General features: G+C 40.5%; 1 protein-coding gene across 1 annotated transcript in view; it reads right to left on the bottom strand.

Annotated features, from left to right (window-relative positions):
* Positions 1-562: 562 nt before the first annotated feature.
* Positions 563-25,834, bottom strand: part of UBE2F (ubiquitin conjugating enzyme E2 F (putative)) — a 39,912-nt gene continuing 14,640 nt past the window's right edge. Inside the window, exons 5-10 of the mRNA XM_066636943.1 lie at positions 22,490-22,557; positions 12,811-12,881; positions 11,018-11,075; positions 9,801-9,833; positions 4,444-4,506; positions 563-2,574 (exon numbers count right to left, since the gene is read on the bottom strand). Coding sequence (XP_066493040.1) covers positions 2,524-2,574; positions 4,444-4,506; positions 9,801-9,833; positions 11,018-11,075; positions 12,811-12,881; positions 22,490-22,557 — 344 coding nt within the window. The 3' untranslated portion in view covers positions 563-2,523. The remainder of the gene's footprint in view (positions 2,575-4,443; positions 4,507-9,800; positions 9,834-11,017; positions 11,076-12,810; positions 12,882-22,489; positions 22,558-25,834) is intronic.

Below are 25,834 nucleotides of genomic sequence, written 5' to 3'. Positions count from 1 at the left end.
TCTTGGCTTAGTTTTTGACATGTTCCCAGTTTGTATTTTCCTTAATACAGTATTTGAAGCACAGTCATCTTAGCACCCCTTCTCATGTGTTACAAAGCCAACACCTGCTTCCTGAACAATCAAAGTAATATCCAAAGAGGCAAGCAACATGGGAGGAATCCATCCTGTAGCTCTTCTCATGCAGCATCAGGATTCATACCTTTTGGCCTCATATCTTGATAGTATGAGGAGCCTTGTTACTGTAGCTCCCACACTGCAAAGGTAACATGAGGAGCCCATGGGGACCATGCTATACAGGGCAAGATTAGCAAGTTCAAAGATACTAGGCTCGCTCTACAAAACTATAAACCACTCACTCCATCCAAGGGCTTTGAGGCAGCTCTCAAGACTGCCATTTTTGACACTGACGCAAATAAACTGGGAATATGAATGACAGAGCACCCTGATAGACATATCTTTTTATAGTTTTGTTTAAGGTGGAAAATTACTGAAATATTCCTTCTGAATACTTGATTTGATAATCACTGGTTGAAGAAATAAGCAAATGAATAAGCAAATAGCAAAACTTTATGAATAACTTTAATCAGAACTAAATCAATCTTTTATCTCCACGTTATGCACTTGAAAGGGACACGCACAGTCTCTTCAGGCTATGTTATTGCCAGCTACAGGTTAACATGCACTGGCTCTTTTCCGGCTGTGTTTTTAAAAAAATCTGAATATTGAAACAGAAAACACTGTTCATAATCAGCTCACTCATAGCAAAAAACAACAGTACCAACACTGAGTCCATACTGCATTGCACAAAGTAATATTCGTGCCTAATCGTTTCCCAGAGGCACAATTTTGCGAGCTAACACCAGCACCTAGGGAAGACCATTCTTCTGAGAATTTATGAACAGCAGTTTGAAAGCTTTAAAAATATATATACTTGAAACAAATCTCTAGGATATTTTGGGTACAATGCAGCCAAAATGAAGCACTTTTACGTTCTAATGATTGCCAAGGGAGAGTTAAGCACCTGCTTAAAAAGTTCCCCCATTGAGTCAGGGGAACCTAAAAATGCTCAACCCTAGCTGGATTGCATCCATTGTGCAGCAAATGTATCACACAGGTCAAATCTATCAATACAATGAAATAATTTCAGGGCTTTTGTTCTCAAAATTGAAATCAGTACAATAATGACAATCTTGTGCCTTAAGTGGTTTCCTCAACAAACCATAAGTCTTCTGGTCAAGCCGGGAACATCTCTCTCATAAACACACAAAACTACACATTTTTTTCTGGCTTTGGTGGTAATTTATTGTAGTAAACCAGATACATTTCACTTCTGCTATAGGAACCTTAAATGACAAAGGCTCTCTCCCCACTGATTTCTCTCTCCCCCCACTGATAGGCCAATGCCTATCAATAATCAGACATCAGTTGTGATCAATGTAGGTTAGGAAGAACGACGGTTAAATAATAAGCACACACTGTATGTGGCATTTGCTTTGAACTACTTCCTGAGGTCCATGCACTTCACCTACCTCCTCAGAAAGTGGTTTTGCAGTCTCATATATACATTCTTTGATATCGAGCTAGTTGGCTAAATAGGTTTCAAAAACCATTCTTCATACTTTAGTCTAAAAAATTTGGCCACCAAGAGTCTTATAAAGAGATCGCAATGTGCATTAAATTGCTTTCATGGAATAGGATACAGAGCTTTGGGAAACTCTCCAAGTTATTACTCAAAAGTTCAAGTTACTTTATTACAGAACAGTCTGAAATTATCATTTGACACCAGAATTAAAAAAGTTAAAAAGTTTTAATTTAAAAACAAGAACAACTTTCCCTTTCACTGTCCCTATATGTAGAACATCTTTAAAAAATATGTTGCATTTATGTATGCATAGGCCAAAGAATCACCCTTAGGTTTGCTTGGTGCTTTCCACAATAAATGCAAACTAAAAAAACTGTAGGCCAAAGATGAAGATGAAATCAGCAACTGTAAAAATTTAAAGTATGTATAGATAGAATTTCAGTAGTAGCTCAAACAGGCTTTATGCAGTTACCTTTGCTCAGTGCAGGGTATGTTCCTATTTCAGTTTCAGCAAAGGCAAACATTTTGCGCCTTGATACTTACACACAGACCATTTTTATTGCCAAATTTTAAAGTGTATCAGTAAACATACCATTTATTTTTACTAGCCACGAAGAAAGTTTTAAAAGTGTAAATACAGTCTTAATAGTGATTTGTTTTAACTTCTCAAGCATATCTCAATTCTGGATATACAGTACAATTTAAGAAAAGAAAACATTGTAAGAGTTAAGCAAACAACTTTTTTTCAACCAACATACACAATTATCTTGCTGTATTGACGGTGAACGCTCCATTTCATATGGACTATTATGAAGCTTGTTTTCTTCTCCGGAACAACATGGACACAGGACGAGTACATTCCGAGTTTTTGTTGTTTTTATCAAGTTATAAAGTCAACATTATAGTATGCAATCCATGGTCCTGCCATCCATTCACCTTCATCATCTCGCATAGCGCTTAATGTAATCTTCAACTTTATTTCGGAAGTCTTCCTATAGGGGAAAGAAAACAGGGAAATATTAGATTTGACTTACTCTTACATTTTAAAATTTCCATATTGAGTGTGCAATTTGGGTGTTTGCTTTTTTAGTTTTAAGAAAAGTGTTATAAAAATATTACCTATGTTTGGAAATAAAATTCAGCAACTTTGTATTCAAGAAATTTCACTATACCAGATTATGAGGAAAAATAAAGAGAAAACTTTGAAATGCCCAAGTTCAACATTATGTACACTCAGTTATGCATTTGATGTTAGCATTTTCATCTAAGGATACTACCCCTTTCCTTATGTATTGACAAAGGCACTTCTGGGATGCCACTCAGTTCCAGATGTTCCTTTTTAAGTAATTCTAGGTAACAGTGCAGGGGAGGCTAGTCATTGTTGCTCCTCCTCATGGGTGGGTGACTTGCAAATCAGAGCTGAGTACCTCTGTGGACTGAGATGCTGGGTTGCCTTCACTTAAGTATTTCTTAGGTTCATCTCCCATTTATAAAAGAGAAAGAAACATGAAGCTCAAATCGTCCATCATTCACTATGCAGGTACTCAATTGAAACTGTAAATGCACTGGCATGAAAGATCATCTATCTACAAAAAACGAGTTCTGCTTTCTTGCTCTTTTTATAACCCACACATTAGAATTCGGCTCTTCATTCTTCAGGAACCCTAGGCCAATCCAATTAAGGAAAAATGGTGCAGGAAACACAGAGACAATAGAATGCAAAAATGAACCAAGTCACTCCACTCATACTGGTTCTCTCTTTTCTGAAATGACCCCCATCCCAGCTACTATAAAGCAAAACTAATGGTGCTGTACTTGGAATTGGAATCTAACCACTGCACCCATCTCCATACTACTACCATTACGTTTAACCTGGATTTAGTTTGCCACACCACAGACAGAGGCAGCTCTCATCTCTTCTGCTGCATTCAGGATTTTGGAATGGCCTGGGGAAAAGATCTAGTCCCATCCTTTGCTATAGGAATAACAGTGAAAGCAACTATTCCTATTTCCTAGGAAAAAAGCTCAAAATGCAAGATGTCTAGGTATTATAAAACTAACAATCTGAAGCATGTCTCAGAAGCAAGTTCCACCAAAATCAATGGGACTTACTCCCAGGAAACTATGTATAGGTTTGCAGCCTAAGAATGGAATGAAAACTGCTGCTAATGTCATTTCACAAAAATGTATTAGAAGTGCTTCTGAAAGTTTGTGTAATGCTTTAATAGGTATTATTATGCAAGAACAAAAATTCAGTTTTGCATGTAACACATGAGGTAGGACACCTATGGATGCAACCAAAGGTTCTGTTTTAAGTTCTGTTTTAAGTAGTTAGTTGTCAAGCTGATTGAGTTTTATATCTGTCATTACAAATATGGCATACAACAGGCTTTAAGTTCATGAGGAAGCTGCTTGAACCATTCACTAATGAGGCTATACTATATCTCCAAAACTAGACATGATAGGGCAAAATGGATGCCATTTTTTGAATCGGCACCCCAAATTCATATCAAACCACCATAAAGTTTGGGAAAAACTTTTCTGACCCTCAATTTTGTAGGCCTGTGTAATTATTGCTTAAATTTAACAATTCAAAGATTCCACCCATCTATCCCATTTCCTCCCATTTAATCAGCACCATGGATCCTCTGGAACTAATTTTTAGGGCCCCCAATGTTTTCTGTAGTTGGATAACTGGATATAAACAAACTCCATAAATAAAACTGAATACATATTTAGCACGATACTGCATTTTGTATATTGGGACATGTAACTTTCTATATGTGGAAAACTGCAAAGATCAGCAAAAATGAATAAGTACAATTCTTGTAAGGGAATACTTTCACTACATTGCTACTCACCTTATCACGCAAATGATGTTCTGCAGCTTCAATATTCAAAGGATCATCAAAGTTCAATAGATCCTAGAAGAACATAACCAGGGATTTTTAAACAAAAGTTGGTTCAGTTTTGCACACAAACTCTGACAAGAGGAAGATATGTCAGGGCTAGGACTAAAACAACCATGCAAATGTGAGCTCAAAGGAGATTGAATTTATTCTCAAACAGCAGTCCTGCATGCCACGTGGCAAGTCACTTAAATAGTTGAAGGAACTATCAAAAACTTTGATACAAGATGATGGCCTGCTCCACAACGAAAGAAAAATCCCATTGAGCCTGCACAAGCTGTTGCTCTACCTAAATTAGCTCTTTTAACTTCAATCATTGAGTTTAACAATCTCATATATAAACATTCATTTTAAGCAGGCCTATATGATGGTAAATCAAAATTTTTTCATTAAGTCTAAAACCAATGTTTTATTATATGGCTGAAATCAAAAGACCTGGTTCAGATGCCATAGGCAAACAGTGGTTTGATCACCTGGCTCTCCACATTCCCACCTCCCCTTGGATAGTTCAGTTCCTATATTCATTTACTACAGTTTTAGTCTCATTCAAGAAGGTTCCATTCCCAGAACTCACATGGATGGCAAAAATTGCATTAAAGCAAATCCATTTTTTTAAAAAAATGTCCCTTCACTCAGTGATTTAAAAACAGTCTTGTTAAGCATCAAGCTCAATCAGTCTCTCTCCAGGCACTTAGAACAACAGTTCACTCTGAGGCAGCAATCTCTCCCAGGAGCCACAGTGCAGGAGAAAGAATGGAGGAGGTGATAATCACTGCCATTAAGTATTCTTTCACATGCTCAGGGGGAAGGGCGGGGTTGCTTGCCTTGGAGTGAACTAAGTGCCTGGAGAGATAATGATTGATGGATTGTCAGCTGGATGCCCTCTTTCACATTAAGGAAGCTATTGTTAAATGACTTTTCCCCTTTAATTTAAAGGGCCCTTTTCACTGTATTAAGATAAAACCATGTCAAAAATCTGAGGATAATTAGGTTATGCATGTATTTACCACTGTAGTTTGACAATCAAATTAGACAACCAGAGTAACTGCAAACCAAAATTCACCTCCAAACCAAAACTGGAAACTATGGTTTTATTTGGGTTTCCAATTCTGATTTGGAGGCAAATTATGTTTACAATTAATCATATCCACTCAATTCAGAAGCCATAGTAAACTATAATTATTTCGAACAACAAAGCCAGGGAGAAAAGCAGAGCATGAAAGAAGGAGGGAGTATACAACCCAAAGACTGTTCAGGACAGATGAAGCCACTTAAACTTGGTCAAAGAGACTGATTTTAGCTCGGTGCACGGAGCTTAGTGTTAGAAGGAACAGCTGAATAAGAAGTAAAAAATAAAATGACTGTGATCCAAAGGGATACTTTACACACACCTTGGAATTCTGACCTTTTTCCTTTCAAGAAGGAAAGGAAAACACTTTATCCCAACTACTTATGAATATATAAGAACATAAGAACAGCCCCACTGGATCAGGCCATAAGCCCATCTAGTCCAGTTTCCTGTATCTCACAGCGGCCCACCAAATGCCCCAGGAAGCACACCAGATAACAAGAGACCTGCATCCTGGTGCCCTCCCTTGCATCTGGCATTCTGACATAGCCCATTTCTAAAATCAGGAGGTTGCACATGTACATCATGGTTTGTAACCCGTAATGGATTTTTCCTCCAGAAACTTGTCCAATTCCCTTTTAAAGGCATCCAGGCCAGATGCCGTCACCACATCCTGTGGCAAGGAGTTCCACAGACCAACCACACGCTGAGCAAAGAAATATTTTCTTTTGTCTGTCCTAACTCTCCCAACACTCAATTTTAGTGGATGTACCCTGGTTCTGGTGTTATATGATAGTGTAAATAGCAGCTCTCTATCCACTTTATCCTCCCATGCATAATTTTGTATGTCTCAATCAAGTCCCCCCTCAGGCATCTCTTTTCTAGGCTGAAGAGGCCCAAACGCTGTAGACTTTCCTCATAAGGAAGGTGCCCCAGCCCAGTAATCAGCTTAGTAATATCTCATCCATGTCAGCAGAGCTGTGCTATACAGCATAGAGGTGTGGGCACAGGTTACTATTTTGGAAGCACAAGTCCAAATCTCCTTAGGGTAAGAGGAACTTCTTGCAATTTCTTAAAATCCAGGCCAGTGATCAGAACAAAATTCTTTGTTACGCTGAAAAATGCATTTCAGGAATGTGTCCTCAACTATTCATTCAATAATCTTACACTTAAAATAATTCCCAAGCTAATTTAATCACAAAAACAATGGCCCCAATCCAGTTAAAGGTACTTGTGATTAAGACCTACTGAAAGCAAGGGAACACTGCAACTAAGTTGGTTTCAATGTGACAAGCAACCCAAATGTAGGCATATTTTTTCTTGTGTTAAGTCCCTCTCATCTCAGCCTGAACTGCATATGTGTACTGAATTGCATTAAATTTTAGATAGATTTACCAGAAGGTCCAAAACTTCTCTAAATACAACTCCAGAAGCAGCTGCTACTTATTTGCATGAGTTAAAATTAACTCCTATTTAAATTAAAACTTACAGAGAATAGACAAGCTCATGTGTTTAACAAATACTAGTAGAGGGGAAAAGAATCATCTCTATGGAAACGGGAGATTCTCTGGTAAAGGTTCACAGTAGTTTCTCAAAAAATGTTTGCTGCATGAAAAATCACACACCTGGATCAAAAATATATGATGAAATGCAATCTAAGCCACAAAGGTTTATGCTACAAAGAAGGTATTGATCTTTAAGGTGCCAAAAAGCTCTGTTAATTTTGTGATTGTATTGTGATTTTGTTGCTAGTATCTCCATGGCTTAAATTTTTCTTTTTTACAAAAACAGAGAGTCCTGGAAATTTCAAGACTACAGAAGAGCTATCTGCATGTGATGGAATCATTACACATTTTTATTTAAAAGCATCCATAGGGGACTCTGAAATGGATTAGACTGAGTAGTAGTGCTGAGGGAGATAATGCTGAATGCCTTCCTCCTGTGCTATTTTGTGATCTAAATTCTGGTTTGTCTTCCCACTCTCCCCTCACTCCCTGCCAGCTGCTGCTGCTTCCCCTGCTGAGGAAAAGATGGAGGTAAAAATAGCAACGTATCTGATTACAGACTGCTCAAGATTGCAGTTGGGTCCTCAATATTTTGCTAGAACATTTTATCTGAGAACACATATATAGACCATTTTCAACCACTGTATCGTGGCACACTGGTGTGCCACGGGCGTTCTGCAGGTGTGCCACCGGAATCTGGGGGAAGATCATTTGTTAGTGGGGTCACTGGGGGACGTGAGCCCTTGCTATCAGTGCGGTGTGCCTTGCCAATTACCAAAAAACGGATGGTGTGCCTTGACAATTTTAGTGCCTTGTCAGTGTGCCGTGACATGAAAAATGTTGAAAATCGCTGATCTAGACATTGAAGAGATGCAAGGTGGTAGATTATCCAGGATGGGAAAAATCCCTGCAGTTTATCAAGAAAGAATTTTGCACATCTTCCAATTTCTATATGATATTTGTAAATTTTTACAATAGTATGTGCTTGAATTAGGGATGAAAGTCTCCATCACTGCCATGTCCTGACCTGGACCTAGGACACACATACTTTCCCCAAATGGTTTGGATGCTGGAGTGCTGAAGGAAAGGGTTCTCCTGAAATCACTCCACTTCCCTTCCCAACCCAGATGGGTGAAGGAAAGAGAGTGGAGTAAACTCGATGCTCCTCTCCTACCACCACAAATCAGAGACCTCAGAAGTCTCTGAACCTCCAAGGAAGCCCAACTGTGGATAGGGAAAGAAGGAGAAAGCAACAAACACTGTGAGTTGCTTGATTGTGCTGCCACTGTCTGCTGCATTGGGAAGCTCCAGGGGTTGGCCATGCCTAACCTGGTTAGCACACCACCTGGTTTTGAAGTGGAAATAGTTTTAACATCCCAAAACACAGAGAAAAAGGAGACCTGGTCAATAGATAAATCATTTTAAATTCACTTGATAGATGCAATGCAGTGATGTTACATGTAACACAGAATGATACAATGCCTGCCTGGGTAATTTATAATCCAACAGGATGACAGAGTAGGGAGAAACTGACAAGTGAGTAGCAGCAACTGGCATAGGGCCTGTTAAAGCAAGAGAAGCAGAAACAGAAAAGGTTTTGATGAAGAAGTGCATTTCTGCCAGGATCTTGGGAGGCAAAGTTCTCCAACAACATACCAGAAGAAAGCTATGACTGTGGATAGCAGATAAACTTCAGTGAAAGCAAGAGAGGAGATACAGACCATGAGAACAGCATTAAATATAAAGGATTAGAAGCCTGAAACTGATGTGGAAGAATGATGGGACCCAGTGTAGAAACTTAAAAGGATCTTAGAGATGGGAAAAAAAAGATTTCTAAGTTAACCGAAGAGGAGATATAACAGCAGCAGCAAATTCCAGCAAGGTTATAATAGTATGGATGATATATACAGAACATGGATGCCAGCAGCATTCAGGATTGTTCAAAAGTGAGGGCCTGAAGGGCAAATCAGAGCGAAAGGAGTGGTTCTGAGTTGGGGAGGCAGATGTCAATTTAAATCAGCAGGGACATTAGACATTTTAACTATAAGAAGGTGAAAAAATGGAAGAGGTTACAAAACTCTTCTAATTGCAAACTGTGCAACATTTCTTGCTGCAGTCCTGGTAAAAACTTGGGTTAGATGAGAACATACATCAGTATTGGTACTTTGATACAGGATACAGGAAGTACTTTGATACAGGAAGATACAGGAGGTATACAGGAGGATACAGGAGGAGGAGGAGGAAGATACAGGAGGATACAGGAAGTACTTTGATACAGGAAGTACTTTGATACAGGAAGTTTAAAAAGCGATTTTGCAGTGGGGAATAGCAACATGCCATCAGGGAACAAACAAAAACCAAACCTTCCGTACATGCTCTTAGATGCACTGGACTGCAGTTTATGCAAGGTTTCACAGCTTTCTCTCTGTTGCTATAATTATAGCATTTTAAAGAGAAAGCATTAAGAATTTCTTTTACTGCTCAATTACAAAACTATTATTTTAAGCACAGTGGCCACAAAGTCACTATGAAGTTTTAAATGGCTTTAAATCCCAAATCCACACAGTCTTATGTATAGGGACCCTGTACTTTTTGTATTGTCAGTGTGATAATTCTTGTAATTTGCTAGGAAAGTTGCATCTTGATATTTGTTAACACTGTTAAATAAAGGAGCAGTTCTTAAACTTAGCAGATTAAAAAACATATATACCTCAATCAGTGCTGCTATTACTTACAGTAAATAAAGAGTTTAATCCCCAGACAACATCCTAGGAAGAAAAAAAAAGAAAAGTAAGCCAAACATCTCAACTTCTACACATCACAGGGGTGTTCTTATTTCTTTTTAGCAAAAACAAAAATGAAGGAATTCCAGGACACATTTCTAGTATTCTAGGAATATTTTATCCTTTAAAAATTTTTATATGCTTTTTGTAAACAATCAGTTGGAAGTTACCAACATGAAACTATGCTTGACATCTGAATCCTTTTAAAGAACGGTTTTAACAAAGCAGAGAAATGACTACATAAGTACCACCCCTCCCCCCTTTTCCTTGTTTCAAGAGTTTAGCCTTACTGCTTGAATGCCTGCACAAGCCAATTTACCCCAGCTATAGCTTTAATAGCTCTAACTGTTTAAAAAGAGACTTTGGGAGATTGGACTCCAGATCTCCTACATCATGCATAGTTTGCTCCTAAATCTGTGCTTAATCAATCCTGCACAAATTGAGTGTACACATAGAGAAATAATCCCAAACTCTAAAACAGCTGCACAGATTGAAAACAGCAAGTGATTATGAGATCTGTACTTGGGACAATCTGCTGAGAATACAAATATATTAGAGAAAGTCTAAAATACTAACTGAACTGTAAAATTCTTCAACGTATGTATATTTAGCTGTTATTTACAAAGTTTAAAGTTAGCAAGATTCCTATGCCTTCAAGTGGTGTTAAATGAATCTCGGGAACAGCTTGAACTGCTCTCTATGCCAACATAGCCTTCCTACCTATTTAAGAGATCTCTACTGCCACCATAGGGAGGTACAGAACAGAAAGCAAAGTAGCTCCTTTATCATGGGGCAATGGCAGGTTGTGGGGCTACCCAAGGGAAAGGGCCCCTATGCTCCCTGCTACATAGCTATCCAAAAAAAAGGAGGGTGCTAAAGGGCTTCAGGAATCAGACAAGGGGGCTGATGGGGCATATGAGCTATGGGTCAGCACTCAACTTCTGACACCAGCCTTGTTCTGCCATGTATCCAATAATGTACCAAGTCCCACTGATTTCATCAGATCCATATTAACAATACTCAACCTAGTTGCCTGAAAGATTAGAACTGCGTGGAGGTCCAAAGACCCAGTGAATAGTTTGGAAATACCAGATGCTTAACTTCACGTTAAGGTTTTAAATACATCTAAAAGTTGTCAACAGATCAAGAATTTTATATGACTGATGTACCTTTAAAGTTCTAGTTGGAGCCCAGCCAGTGCCATCAATTGAATGTTCTCTCAATAAACTGAAAGACATAAACACACACATTATGAAATGCAGTTTATACATTCGTCCTTTAGTCAAGAATTTTAAGCTTCAGTACTGTACAAAAGAACTTATTCAAAAAAAGAACACCAGACTTTAGCAATGGCTTTCACCAATAGTTAAGTGTGAAAGAAGGGTGACACCCCTCCCTTGGGAAGGTTATCAGCAACACCACTCACCAGCACTCCCCTAACTTTCCTTCCTTAACTCTACCTGCAAGGGGAACAAACAGGCAGAGCTAGAGGACACCTGAGAGAGGGCCGTCCTTCTCTGTATCACATCACTCTTCTGATTTCCATTCCTACCTGCCATCTGAAGCAGGAGAGGAAGGAAATATAATTGAACAAGAAGCAAGTTTCGCCATGCTCAGTCACCGTCCCCCCTTCAGCACAAGCTGTTTAAATAAGTGCAGAAATGAGAGAAGGCAATAGTTTGCATATTTCAGAATACCAGATTTAGTCTATGGTTAACCTGCCAAAAGCTGAACCTTTAAAAAGATAGTAGACAAGCACACACATTTGAGATAGTCAGATTAGATCATTGAGAGTCTGGGGGTGAATAAATGCACGGATTTACTGCATTTAAATACATTTGTTTTTACCCAACAGATCTTCCGTATTCTGTAGTACCTGACTTATGTTGAGAAAAGCCAAACAAAACGACCTTAGGTACTCGCCTATAAGACAAGAAATTTCCGCCAATAAGGATAAGTCATCTCTTCACCTTATCTGCAGGTCACACAGGAGTTGGGGATGTTCAAGCACAGGAGAAGTCCAGAGGAGAGCAAGAGGACAATACAAAATTAACCTTTTCACTCCTCCTGAGAAAAAAAGTCAGCCAGGGCTCAAGGCTTCCATTTAAACCAAGAAAGCCTCCTTCTCTTTAGCAGACTCTTCTGCAGCTTCGTTCCATTTTGCAAATGTTTGGCTGAGGTATGATTTTTAACACACCAGGATGTAATTCTTATTTCTATCTGAAACAAAGTCAGAGGCTAAAATTCAGTGCACATTTACTTAAGAATAACATCCAAGGAAAGCAATGGGTCTACTTCTGAGTAAATTAGGTTGCAACTACGTGTAGCTGTGCTTGCTCACACTCGTTATTTGTCTCTCCACTATGAACTGAACTGCACACTCCCAGTTACATGTTCTAAATTGTATGTTGCATGTTGAGCCTCTGGCTTAGCACACCAGGAGGATGTGATCTGGATTAAGGAGGATCTGATTAATAGTTCTACTAGTATGTTGCTTTCAGTGCACTTACTCCAACAGTGTTTCCAAAATGTTAATGATAAAAATGTGTCTTATGATCTTTACATATATTTTTAATAAATTAAAAATTGTACAGTTATTAGGTGACAATTACCGGTAGGTTATTTTTCAGGATCTGGCTTCGAGTAAAATCAGACGCCCCCATAAGTTTAACCCTTCCCTCAACTTATCCATGGGTCATAGAAAATTCCACCCTTTTGGCTCAAAACCTGCCTTTGACTTATCTGTGAGAATGACTTATAGGCGAGTATCTGTGGTAGCTGAACACCGATGATCAGATGGGTATAAGAATGATTCTCTTAAATCTTGTCACTTCTGATATATTTATTTTCCATGTGAATGCATCTAGAGGTTTTGCATTTATGCATGAACACACAATTTCAGAAAAAAATTGATCTACCGGTATTTAACTGCGTCATAAGGAAATACATACAAATGTATTACCTTAAACAGATTTCGCCTGTCTCAGTGATGTTTGGATGCCAGATTCTAGTCAAACACTTTACTTTTGGAGGCTGTTAAAACACAAGACAAAGGTTACAATGGTGTCCTATCTGATAAGCACACCAAGAACTCACATAAAGTTACATCATTTAGGACATTATCTCTCCACTAACTGCACTGGTGGACAATCTCTGCCCAAATCACACTATCCTTTGCAGAGGATGGAACCATCTGCCTGAATCTGTGACTTGCTCCACTCTACAAAACTCATTTCTAATTTACTCAGATTGCCTGTTACGTAATTGTCCATCACACATACTTTCTAGGTGGGACCTGTTCCTCACAGGCTAGGTGGCTAGAATAATGATGAAATAATCTGCTGCTACATCCTATGGGGCCAATTTGTTCCTTCATCCCACGTAAAGTCCCTGAGGTCCCCTTGGAACTGCATCAGCTATTTTGCTGGTGCAGAACTGAGGAGGCCAGGGTACGGCTTTGCAGCTTGGGAAGTGGCATAGAATTCAGCAGCAGCCTCTGCACCATCTCTACCCCCTTCCAGGGTTCAATCCTCCCTCCGACCCACCTTCTTCTGCCCCCTCCCAGCCTTCCCCTAATCCCAAAAAGCCTCTCCGCCAGTTGCATGACTTATCTTCCTGGTGCTGAGGCCCAGTGCTGACTGGCGCTGGCCTCAGCGCCAGCACCGCATCCTCTCCACCGGCACAGAAGTGCCTTATGGCACTGTTGCAACAGCAGTTGCTGGGGCAGTGTGGCAAACACCAGCACAGCACTGGCTCAGGACTGGGCCCTTAGTTTCCCAAACCAAGAGCCAATTTGAAGGTTCCCGGCACACATGCAACTAAGAATTATAGTTGACAAGCATAGAAATAGAAAGTTATACCTGGCAATCCTAGACCATCCCCTTTTACAAAGAAACAAAAAATTTTTTTAGGGGCTTATCCAACCAAGCACACTTCAGAATGATTCTCCCCAATACGTTACAGTTTAGTTGAAAAGTTAAAGTGATAAATTTTGCATAACACACAAAAAAGTCAATTTAGAAGGAAAAAATAGGCTTAACAGGACAATTCTGCCCATTCACATCTTTTAGGACAGTGGTTCTCAAACTGGAGGGTCGCAACCCACCTGTTTGTGCAAAGGTCCCCCGGACCCTTTAAGGGGCGGGAGAAGAGAAGGGCAGCAATGTAATCCCCAGGATTGTGTTGCTAAGGGGGGGGGGCCAAGGGGAGGTGCTTCCACTCACTGAGGGCTGCTGCAGGCTTCAGAAGATGCAGGGAGCCCTGTGCAGCCCTTTGCAGGGCTCCTCGAGGCTTAGAATTTTCAATCGACATGACTGCAAAGCACTTCCTGAAAACCAGAAATGCTTTGTGATCACGTCGTTTGAAGATTCTAAACCTCAGGGAGCCCTGTAGAGGGCTGTCCGCACCGCCTGGAGCCTGCAGCAGCTCACAGTGAGTGAAAGTGGAAGCACCCTGCCTCGCCTCCCCCTTAGCCACGCCATACTGGAGATCACAAAGCTGCCCTTGGCATAGCTTCAGTTTGTATACCAGCTGTACCTTTTTTTGGAAAAGGCAAATCTGACTATTGTCTCGCATGCCTTGATCACATCCAGGTTAGATATTCCAATGGACTATTAGCTAGTGCAAAACACTACAAGCAGATTTTAAAACGCAGCCTGTACTTCAGAACATTTTTTTTATTTACCATTTTTCTGGTTTACCATTTTCAAACTGGCAGCCGCACTAAATAGTTTGGATAGGGATATTTAATGGGCTGTTTGCTTCCACATAATCCTGTTTAGTTACTAAGATAATCAATGGAGATCTGCCCTGTACCCTATTGGTATCAGGAGTGGGATTGATGGGAACACAGAAAAGGTACCATAGGTGTAGGATTCCTCACCCCAGGAGTAACCGGACTGCCACCTTTTTTAATGGTATTTTGGCAGAATAGAGGAACTGTTTTGGTTCATCATGCTTTTGAGTTAAATTCATTTCCCTCCCACTGTGATAACAGCTGCTGTCCTGTTGTTTTTCTGTCCATTTGTTTTTATATATTAAACATTGATGCTTCACAACCTTTTGGGATGGGGAAGGTATGTTAGCAAAATAAAAGTTAGCAGCAGCAACCTTATCTCCAAAAGTTTCCAAGACAAAAAATCTTTCAAAAAAGAAAAAAAAATTGCATCCAGTTGTTACAACGAAATGACTCAAACCATCAACTACATTTCATACCTTTAGTAAAATTCTGTTTTGTATTTGTAAGGTTGTTTTTAAAACATCTTTTTTTATAAACGTGGGAGTCAACTGTCAGGTAAGAAAATACAAATCATGATAACACAGCCCACGTTCCTGCCTTATCATTGGCTTTGCAATCTTCAAAAAGCCATCTGTCCTCAGTCTTTGTAGTTACCAAAAAGTGAGATATTTTAACTTGTCTATCCAGAACACTCCCACTCCTGGTAGCTTCTCTTCCAAAGTTCACATTATCAGAACACGATACTTATGGTCAATTCTAAAACCACAATACGGAATCAGCTGCCATTTCATTATGCAATTGCAAATCAAATTTGAAGGTAACAGGTGGACTAAAATGCCTGTTAGTTCTGACCTTAAGTTTTTTTTTAAATGCAAGCCTCCCTGTACTTCAATTTGTACTACAAATTGTTCTTACACAAGACTAGTTTCAGTATCATCTGAACTGCAGCATAATTTTTCCCCTCCCACCCACCACCACCATCACAACATATTCTGGGTTTGGGAAGCCAACATACATATTCTTTTTTTAAATTGTATCTGCATAGAAAAAACTCTAAACAATGGATGTTAATCGGCTTAGGAGCAGCTTTTCAAATTATATCAATTTTAATCCACTCTACCAGAACATTCTGACCATTTCATTCACCCTTAGTCTGTCCCTTTCTCTTAACCTGAAAAATTTCAAGGGCTCAAGGAATCCCTCCAAGAGAACAGTCTAATCACAGAAATTGTAAACTCAGAAAACTTTAGAGAAAGCAGCATTTTTCACCCACTGTTCTCGGTAGTCCTCAGATAATCACTATGTTCTTGGCTTATCCCATTAAAGCAGGGGTCTCCAAACTTTTTGGTCATAGGGCCACATCAAATATCTGGCATGGTGTGGAGGGTTGGAAAAAAAATTTAAATATAAAATTTAAATAAATAAGAGATGGAACTTAAATAAGTGAATAAATGAATGAGTGGGCTCATTCATTTAACCTTTCTGGCCCTCAGAACACCCTTCAGACACAATCAGAACACAGTTCTGGTCATGTTCAGCTGAGTGGGCCAGAGGCTTTCAGGAGACAAGAGGCTTGCTGCGGGTCGCATGTGGCCCCTGGGCAGGGGTTTGGAGACCCCTGCATTAAAGAATAGCATTTACTCTGGGAATGTCCAACAGCCCCCATCAGAATCTAGGGATATTAACAGCTGACCTTTCCTCATGGCAGAGGTTCAAGCTTCAAAGGAACAGAGCCAGAGACAAGCAGAGATTCCAGGTAAAGAGTCTCCAAGTGTGAGTGCACAATCCGGGAGAGTTTATTTAAGACTAACATTCTTAGCAAATGGAGAGAAGTATGATGCATTTCCAAACTGATTATATTTATACTCTGTCAGAGAGCCATTAAGTTTCCACTTTATGCAGCATACAGGTTATAAATTTCACAGTGACTCTAAAAGGACCTTTCTGTGAGAAGTTATTTCTTACCTCCCTAAGATATTCCCCCCCCCCCAAAAAAAAATTTAGAGTAGACAGTAAGCCCTCCATCATGTTTCATCCCTTACTCTCTCTCTGCTCACCATGGAGACAGTGACCAACAAAACCAGGAGATTTCAAAATTATTCAATACAGAATCTCCCCCAACACTGGAAAATTAGGCCACATCTCCCAGAGTCAACAAAGGACACCCCCCCCCCCATTCAGATATCTGCTAGATCTTCTTGGTTATCCATTCATGTCTCATGATGAACACAGCATGGGAGACCAAGCATATTCCATATTTGATTGAATCTGGATCCTTTACTTGTCTTTACAGTATCTTTAAAGTATCTTTTACAGTATCTTTACAGTATCTTTAAAGGCATGTGCTGAGCATATTCCATGGATTACACCTGCTTAATCATGTGGTACATACATCAGTGGGGAATTAATCTACAGTATTAACAAGATGCTTGTACCCTAACTACTGTACTTGCCTATAAGGCAAAACTTTCTACCAATAAATCAAGTGTAGATTAACACCTTGTCTTATCTGCAGGTCAGTCAGGGGTCTTCAGGCATGTCTCAACAGCCAGGAGAAGCTTGGAGGAGCTTTGATTGTTCCGACAGAGGGTCTGCAAAGATCTGAGGAACATTTGGAGTTATTGCAGACTGTTTGGAACTCAGTTGTAGAGTCTTCTGAGCAGGATCCTTAACTCCAAACCCATGCCTCTTAAAATTACAGTGAACAGTATGAAAAGTTGGCAGCAACTGAAGCAGGGTGTTCTGTGTAAGCTGTTTATGTTGCTTTATATTGGTGCTGCATTTGTTTAGGATGGTTTTTAAAACTGCAGATGCTTTTCTGCCGTTTCAAACCTGGATTTTTTTTAAGCAATTCAATGCAATGTTCAATTCTGTTGCTTTAAGGGAGTGATGGCGCACAGTACTGCATAAGCCTCTTATTAATGTAAGAACATAAGAACATAAGAACAGCCCCACTGGATCAGGCCATAGGCCCATCTAGTCCAGCTTCCTGTATCTCACAGCGGCCCACCAAATGCCCCAGGGAGCACCAGATAACAAGAGACCTCATCCTGGTGCTCTCCCCTACATCTGGCATTCGGACTTAACCCATTCCTAAAATCAGGAGGTTGCGCATACACATCATGGCTTGTACCCCATAATGGATTTTTCCTCCAGAAACTCATCCAATCCCCTTTTAAAGGCGTCTAGGCTAGACGCCAGCACCACATCCTGTGGCAAGGAGTTCCACAGACCGACCACGTGCTGAGTAAAGAAATATTTTCTTTTGTCTGTCCTAACCCGCCCAACACTCAATTTTAGTGGATGTCCCCTGGTTCTGGTATTATGTGAGAGTGTAAAGAGCATCTCCCTATCCACTCTGTCCATCCCCTGCATAATTTTGTATGTCTCAATCATGTCCCCCCTCAAGCGTCTCTTTTCTAGGCTGAAGAGGCCCAAACGCCGTAGCCTTTCCTCATAAGGAAGGTGCCCCAGCCCCGTAATCATCTTAGTCGCTCTCTTTTGCACCTTTTCCATTTCCACTATGTCTTTTTTGAGATGCGGCGACCAGAACTGGACACAATACTCCAGGTGTGGCCTTACCATCGATTTGTACAACGGCATTATAATACTAGCCGTTTTGTTCTCAATACCCTTCCTAATGATCCCAAGCATAGAATTGGCCTTCTTCACTGCCGCCGCACATTGGGTCGACACTTTCATCGACCTGTCCACCACCACCCCAAGATCTCTCTCCTGATCTGTCACAGACAGCTCAGAACCCATCAGCCTATATCTAAATTTTTGATTTTTTGCCCCAATGTGCATGACTTTACACTTACTGACATTGAAGCGCATCTGCCATTTTGCTGCCCATTCTGCCAGTCTGGAGAGATCCTTCTGGAGCTCCTCACAATCACTTCTGGTCTTTACCACTCGGAAAAGTTTGGTGTCGTCTGCAAACTTTGCCACTTCACTGCTCAACCCTGTCTCCAGGTCATTTATGAAGAGGTTGAAAAGCACCGGTCCCAGGACAGATCCTTGGGGCACACCGCTTTTCACCTCTCTCCATTCTGAAAATTGCCCATTGACACCCACTCTCTGCTTCCTGGCCTCCAACCAGTTCTCAATCCAGGAGAGGACCTGTCCTCTAATTCCCTGACTGTGGAGTTTTTTCAGTAGCCTTTGGTGAGGGACCGTGTCAAACGCCTTCTGAAAGTCCAGATATATAATGTCCACGGGTTCTCCCGCATCCACATGCCTGTTGACCTTTTCAAAGAATTCTATAAGGTTTGTGAGGCAAGACTTACCCTTACAGAAGCCATGCTGACTCTCCCTCAGCAAGGCCTGTTCGTCTATGTGTTTTGAGATCCTATCTTTGATGAGGCATTCCACCATCTTACCCGGTATGGATGTTAGGCTGACCGGCCTATAGTTTCCCGGGTCCCCCCTCTTTCCCTTTTTAGGGTCTTCAAAAACAGTGACCAGACTCAGACTCTTTCCCCCCCCCCCTTTCAATCAGGCTCCAGGGCAAGCTGCAGCTCCTCCTCACAAGCACCATTCCCCAAGTTCCCCCCCCCCCCGACTCATCTGAGGGTCATGGAACATCCCTTGATTTTTGACTGAAAACCTGCCCTCGTCTTATCTGTGAGAATGACTTATAGGCGAGTGTCTGTGGTAGTTCGGCTGTGAGCCCCGTGGGGCAGTGTGCCATGCACGCCAATGGCACTATATAAATAAAGTTAATACTCAATGCATGTATTTATAACTGAAAACTTATAAGAGTAATTAACATTTCTTTATAATCCTGACAGTCAGAACCTTGTGTGCACTTTTGCTTCAGGAGGCTCAGGCTCCTAAAAGAGATGCCAATTATGGAGTTAACCAATAGGTGATCAGCTAAGTGCTGGTTTAATATATTTCACATCTTAAAAAGTCTTCCACTGTTATTTTATATCCTTTGGGTTATAAAATAAAACATGAAGAAGTGCAATATATTAAAAACAGAGCTTACCAGACCATCTATAGGCCAGCTGCATGCTCCATCAAGGATCCGTGACAGTTATGATATTGCAGTATGATATATGGCTGGGTCTCTTATCAGAAGGGGAGCTGTCTGGTTGGAATGCCCTAAAGATCAGGAAGAAAAGTAATGTCTCTTCATCTGTATTAAATGCCGCCTTCAAGTCCATCAAAAAAGGCAGCTGAAATATACTGGTATATTAATCACCATTATATTTCCAACTGCCTTCCTTTTAATGAAAATGGGGGGAGGGGGAGTAGTATTTAACCTTCTGAGCCCTTGAGACTGGGCAAACGCCAAATACAAATGAAGATATAAAATGATCAAAGTAGTGTAAGCTGTAGCCAAGAGCATGCTACTATGAACTGAGGAAACTCAAGATGTTGTTTGTAAAGTATTTCACTGAGGTAGATAAATTGAATGCTCCTCTGAATTGACAAAAAACTGAATGGGACAAAATAGAGCCACAAATGAGAAGATAAATGCCATGGTCTGCCGAATTCCAATGTTGATCTTTTGATCTCAAAGTGCTTGCAATCAGATTCAAGTTGTTCCGCAAACTCTTTAAAAATCTTTCTTCAAGTGTTCTTTCCCTAAATTGACTTTCTGAGAATTTGAACAAATAAGATTCAGTGTAATCTTCACCACAAAGTATAGAACTTTATGGGCCCTCTATGGGCCCAATCCTATCCCTCCCCGTGCCCAGTGGTACAATGGCACCAAAACAGCCACTGCTGTATCCTGTGGAGCTGTATCCTATGGGGGAAAGTGCTTCAGGTCTCCCGTACCCTGTGTAGAACGTAGCTGGCCCAGATGGGTCTACTCAGATCTGCACCAGCCCTTGAGCTGGCACAAGACCAAGGAGACCTGTGTCAGGTGCCTCGGCTCCAGACGGGGGATGGGATTCAGCAGCACCCTCCTGGGTCCCCCTCTACCCACTGGCCCACCCTCCTTCCCTCTGCCCAGTTCTGCCCCCTCTCTGTCTTCCCCCATCCCAAAAAGCCTCCCTGCCACTCAGCGGAGATATTCACTGTCAGGCACTCATCTGTGTCCTTCTGGTACCAAGGCCCAGCACCAACTGGCACTGGCTCCTCTGCTGGCACTGTGTGCTCCCTAGTAGTGAAGTGCCTTATTGCACTCTTGCAACAACCTTTGCAGGGGTAGCACACCAGCTGCCAGCACAGCCCTGGCATAAGATCAGGCTATCTTTGCCTCTGACTAGAGGAAGCTGTCAATAAGTGAAACTGAATCCAATATGGCTTGGAAAGAAATATGGCTTATTTCCATGAACCCACTCTTCACAATCATTGCAACCTTGATGCCAGCCATTCCTGTGGGAGAACATACGAGAGAATTCTTTGTCCTCTAAGGTATTAACAGAAAATCCTTTATGAATTGCAGCTACAATACTACCATGGTTTTCTAAAGACCCCACACCCCCACAGACACTGTTCAAGGTGAACATCATCTACATATTTGGCACTCTTTGATTTGATGGTATTCATTAAGAAACCATCTGCAAACATGTCACTGCCATTTGTCTCTAAGAGGATACTCAGGACAGAGATGTGGTTGAAGTGGGGGGTAGCAAACATATTTAATGTCTCTGGATTTAAAGCCTGCCTGCCCACCGTGTTTAGAACATGTTAACAGAGATTGAACTGAACAGTCCATAGCGCACAATAAAATATAAATAGTTACAGGAAACGAGAACTAGGAACAGTGGTGAGGGGATGAACTTGAAAAGTCAGCCCAATTTTTTTCTCCATTTATTCCAGGCAGATTCCATCTAAGTTGATCTAGCATCAGAAAATGTGTCTCTCCCTAACAAGAAAGAATACCATACAATATGTGTTGTTCTCATGCAAAATACAAGTCTCTTCTTACAAAGATGAGTAGTTGTTATAGGAAGAATCAGATTAGTTCAAAGGTTATATGGCTACACGTTTGTTTGAGATCTGCAATACAAAGCAATGAAAACTTTTAAAATAAGAATGGATCCAAGTCATACTGGAACAAATCAGGTACAATCAAAGATTCCACCTCTCATTCAAGATTGCACCTCTCACCTTCATGGTGTCTGGGTGGAAACAATATAGACAAAAATCCAACCCATCTTACTATGGGGTAGATTTTTAACCCTTTTAACATCAGGAATCTTTATTGCATATGCTCCATAAGTTTAAACAAATGAATTTCAGTGTCTCAAAAACAATGTTATTTGTAAGGTAAAACTGGAAGATATGGGTAACTAAGAATTCAGTAACATCTTTCCAGATAATATAAAAATGCTTTCCATAGAGCCAAGATCAATTACCGAACTATCCCAAATAATTACTTCACTGTCCTCCTAACCATACCTACATATTCAATCTTAAACTGCCTTCATGTATGTTGCAATTTTCTAAATGAAGTCTACTTTCTCATCACAAAGAGCTGTAAAATAATAACTTGTTTTTCTATTAAAATTAATGTTTGTGCATAACAAGTTGTACTCAGGAGTACCAGAAAAAATGCAATGACAGCTGCATTTATATGTTCTCTATTGTGCAGATCTAATGTATTAAATTATTTTCACAACTAAATTTAGAATGGTAGCTTATTTACTTGCAGGTAACAATTTTTTCCAAGGAATGCTTGATGAAGTGCACTCCATACAGTATGAGTTTGTCTTGACATCTGCAAGACTGGACTTGATTCAAGCAGGACTCAATTCAAGGACATTGTTTTTTGCATTAACATTTGTTTTCCAACACATAAACTGAATCCACCCGCCAATACAAACAGGAAAACATGAGTATAAACAAGTACAACATGGCTATAGATCAAGTATAACAACCGATTGCTCTTTGAAGCCTAGTATACACAAAATGCAATAGGTAAACAGTTTTAACTACTTACCACCATATTATATGCATCAGGAACCTCGATTTCAAACTGAAATATTCCATTTTGATAATAACCTTCATCTGTTAAATTAAACACAGATGTTTAAAGAACAGGTTCAACAGCATAGAAAGTGCAGCATGTCAGAGACGCTTTGTTGCTTTTTCCCCCCTAAAAAGATGGTAAAAGTTTTTGATCCTTAGCTTCATCTAGACCAAATGTCTTGCAGGGTATGGGAAGCCAAACAAACTTGGGTTCTATTGTATTTATATTAATTGGACTAGATGGGACATTGAAAACACAGAATGGGCAGGCTGGAGGCAGGAGTTAACCCCACGCTGCTCAAAGTTTTGTCTCCAAACTTCTATACCTCAGCTATTTGTCTCCAATGAGGGTTACTTCCAGTCAGAGATCCTCACTAAGAGAAAAAACATTGGAGTACAGCAGTTACAGGTTTATCAAGATTTCCTCAATACCAGGTTCAGTAAAGGTAGATAAAGTATACGCTGGGGTAAGGGTTTAAAGTGTGCTTTATGTGGGGCTTTTACAGCAGACCAGAATTTACAACATGAGTCTGTTCCAGTCATGTTCAGTTTGGCTGCCAAGATAAATTTATCTGATTTCTGCAGCATTTCAGGCTTACTTACACCACATGCACTATGAGGACACTGTTAATTTTGGGTTATCCAACTGATATCCAAATAAGGGGTTTTGTAGAAGCACACAGTACTTTTAAAGGACGCCTTAGCTTTTCTTTGGGGTTGCAGAGAGAAAGGCAAGGCTGAGAGTATGAAGAATTTCCACTGATTTAGTCATTCTTAAGAAGGTATATCCAAGAAATGTGAGTTCTAGAGAAAAAAATCTGGAAGATCAACACAGACAAGCTGCATTGACTATTTTTAGGATCTCAGAGCCCAAGCCTATGCATATCTACTCAGAAGTAAGTCTCCTTATAATTAGTTGGGCTTACTCCCAGGTAAGTGTTGATAGAACTGCAGTCTTAGACATATACACAAAATTGCTATTCATCTTACAGAGCAAGGACAGCTTGCATTTCAGCATTACAGTGGGGGGGGCAATCAGCATGTTGATCATGTTGATCTCATGCAGCTCTACTGATCTCTCTCAAATAAATGACAATTTCTTAATACCTATATTAAGAAGCAATGATCTACTACTAACTTTTTTCAAATTGTTCTGCAGAATTCTGGGATCCCCTGAAAGATTATCAGGGTTTTTTCATTACCGAGATCAGTAATGGGATCAGTAAACTTTGCTACTACTATTTTTTGCTGCAATACATAGTAGCGGTATTCCAAGTCACACACTCAAGTTCAAGTAGGAGCAGTCTTGCAGCCTATCAGACATGGCCATTGCCTCAGTTGAACTAAGTATAGTTAGCTCACACTGTACAGGTTGAGACTAATTATTCGCGTGCATTCCGTTCCAAGCACTCAAGTGGATGGCAAAAAACACACTATAGCAAATCAATTTAAAAAACAAAGTTTCTTTGATTTAAAAACAGCCTTGCTGACCTTTGTGATGTTAAGCCAGAGTAATTAAGAACACAATCCATCAATCAGTTGTCCTCTAAGAGCTTACAAAGAGCTGAGAGCTTACACTCAGTCCCTTCCTTCACTAATGCAAAATGATCGCCTTTCTTTCACGTGCTCAGGGGGAAGGGAGGGGCCACTGGAGAGAGAAGGATTGATGGATTGTCAGCCAGCTGCCCCCCCCCCATTAAGGAAGCTGTTGTTAAAGGCCTGTTCAGTTTTTAAAACTGATTTTAAAGGGGTGCATTTTTCCCCTTCTCCAGGGATCAGCATATTCCTTCTCATTTGCAGGGGCCATTCGTGTTGAGTCAAATCCGTGTATAAAAAATCCATGTATAAATAGGCTGGACCTGTATGTGCATTTTATTTGTGTGAATTCAAGTATATGCGCTCAGCAAAAAAAGAGAGAAAAAACAGTTTAAATAGTGCAGGTGATTCCACCTGCCATTCCATTTACTGAGTATATGCCCCAGAGCAAGTGTGAGATGGGAGAATGAATCTGTGGCTCCCTCAGTCCCCCTGTTTCTTATGTGGCATGATTTTAGTTTTTAAAGAGACAGTACATATTTTTTGAACTTAAGGATAATTTTGACTATACATTATTCTCAAACGCCTTATGTTTAAGATGAGACCTAACTCTATCCACCCTAAAATATTCCCTAGAACTATCTGTCAAGTGCCAGGGAATTGTGGCAGATATGCAACAGAATAATCACACAACTCTGTGTCACAGGTCCCTGTCATGCTTGTTTATTTTGCCCTATATAATAAGGCCCAACTACTTGCCAACTATAGTCAGTGTTTAAAAAACTGAATGGAAAAAAAGTTAGCATGGTGCATATAAAGAAAATATGTACAAGTAACTAATTCAGCTCTTATCTGACAGATGATGAACTGCCTGTTGCCTCCCTCTGCTGTTCCAGAGGCTGAACTGCTGGAATTCACAGAATGTTTGTAAGAAAATAAGAACATAAGAAGAGCCCAGATGGATCAGGCCAAAGGCCCATCTAGTCCAGCTTTCTGTATCTCACAGTGGCCCACCAAATGTTTCAAGACAAGACAACAACACAACCTGCATCCTGGTGCCTTCCCCTGCATCTGGCATTCTGAGGTAGCCTACCTCTCTAATCAGGAGCTTGCACATACCGATCATGATTTGTAACCCACGATGAAATTTGTCCAGTTCCCTCTTAAAGGCATCTAGGCAAGAGGCCATCACTACTTCCTGTGGCAAGGAGTTCCACAGACCATGTCTTGACATTGGAGAACATGATAGAAGTAAAATGCTGACAAACAATGCATCTACCAGGTGAGAAAATGAGTTGTGCCAGCAGAACACTTAACATTGTGCCTTTGAGCCAGGTCACCTGTATGTTATTGGTAGCAGCTGGGGAATGAGGAGGAAAAATTCGGGGAGAATACTGCAAAGTCTAGAGGAGTCCTGGACTGAAAAGAATGAAAGCAAGACTAAGAGGCAGAAAATTAAGAAAGAGGAACTCCTCACACATGATGTGGCCTAGATGTAAGTAGGATCACATGCTCTTGGCAGAATGGGAATAGATAGCCAAGGAAATTTTGGAGAAAGTGGAAATTGAAGACCAGGAACCTGAGAGATCAAATGGCTAATCCACAACTATCATCCAAATTTGCATCACAGGGTTCTAGTCATATATCTTTATGGTCTACAGCAGTGGTTCTCAAACTGGTGGGTCATGATTCCCCCATCCCTTTAAGGGCAGGGAAAGAGGGGAGGCAGGGAAGCGATCCCCAGGATGGTGTCCCTAAGGGGGGGGTGCTTTCACTCTTG

This window comes from Tiliqua scincoides, chromosome 1 (assembly GCF_035046505.1).
Source record: "Tiliqua scincoides isolate rTilSci1 chromosome 1, rTilSci1.hap2, whole genome shotgun sequence".
NCBI classification, from domain to species: domain Eukaryota; kingdom Metazoa; phylum Chordata; class Lepidosauria; order Squamata; family Scincidae; genus Tiliqua; species Tiliqua scincoides.
Note: the sequence above shows the minus strand (reverse complement) of the source record. Positions and strands in the feature narration are given on the sequence as shown.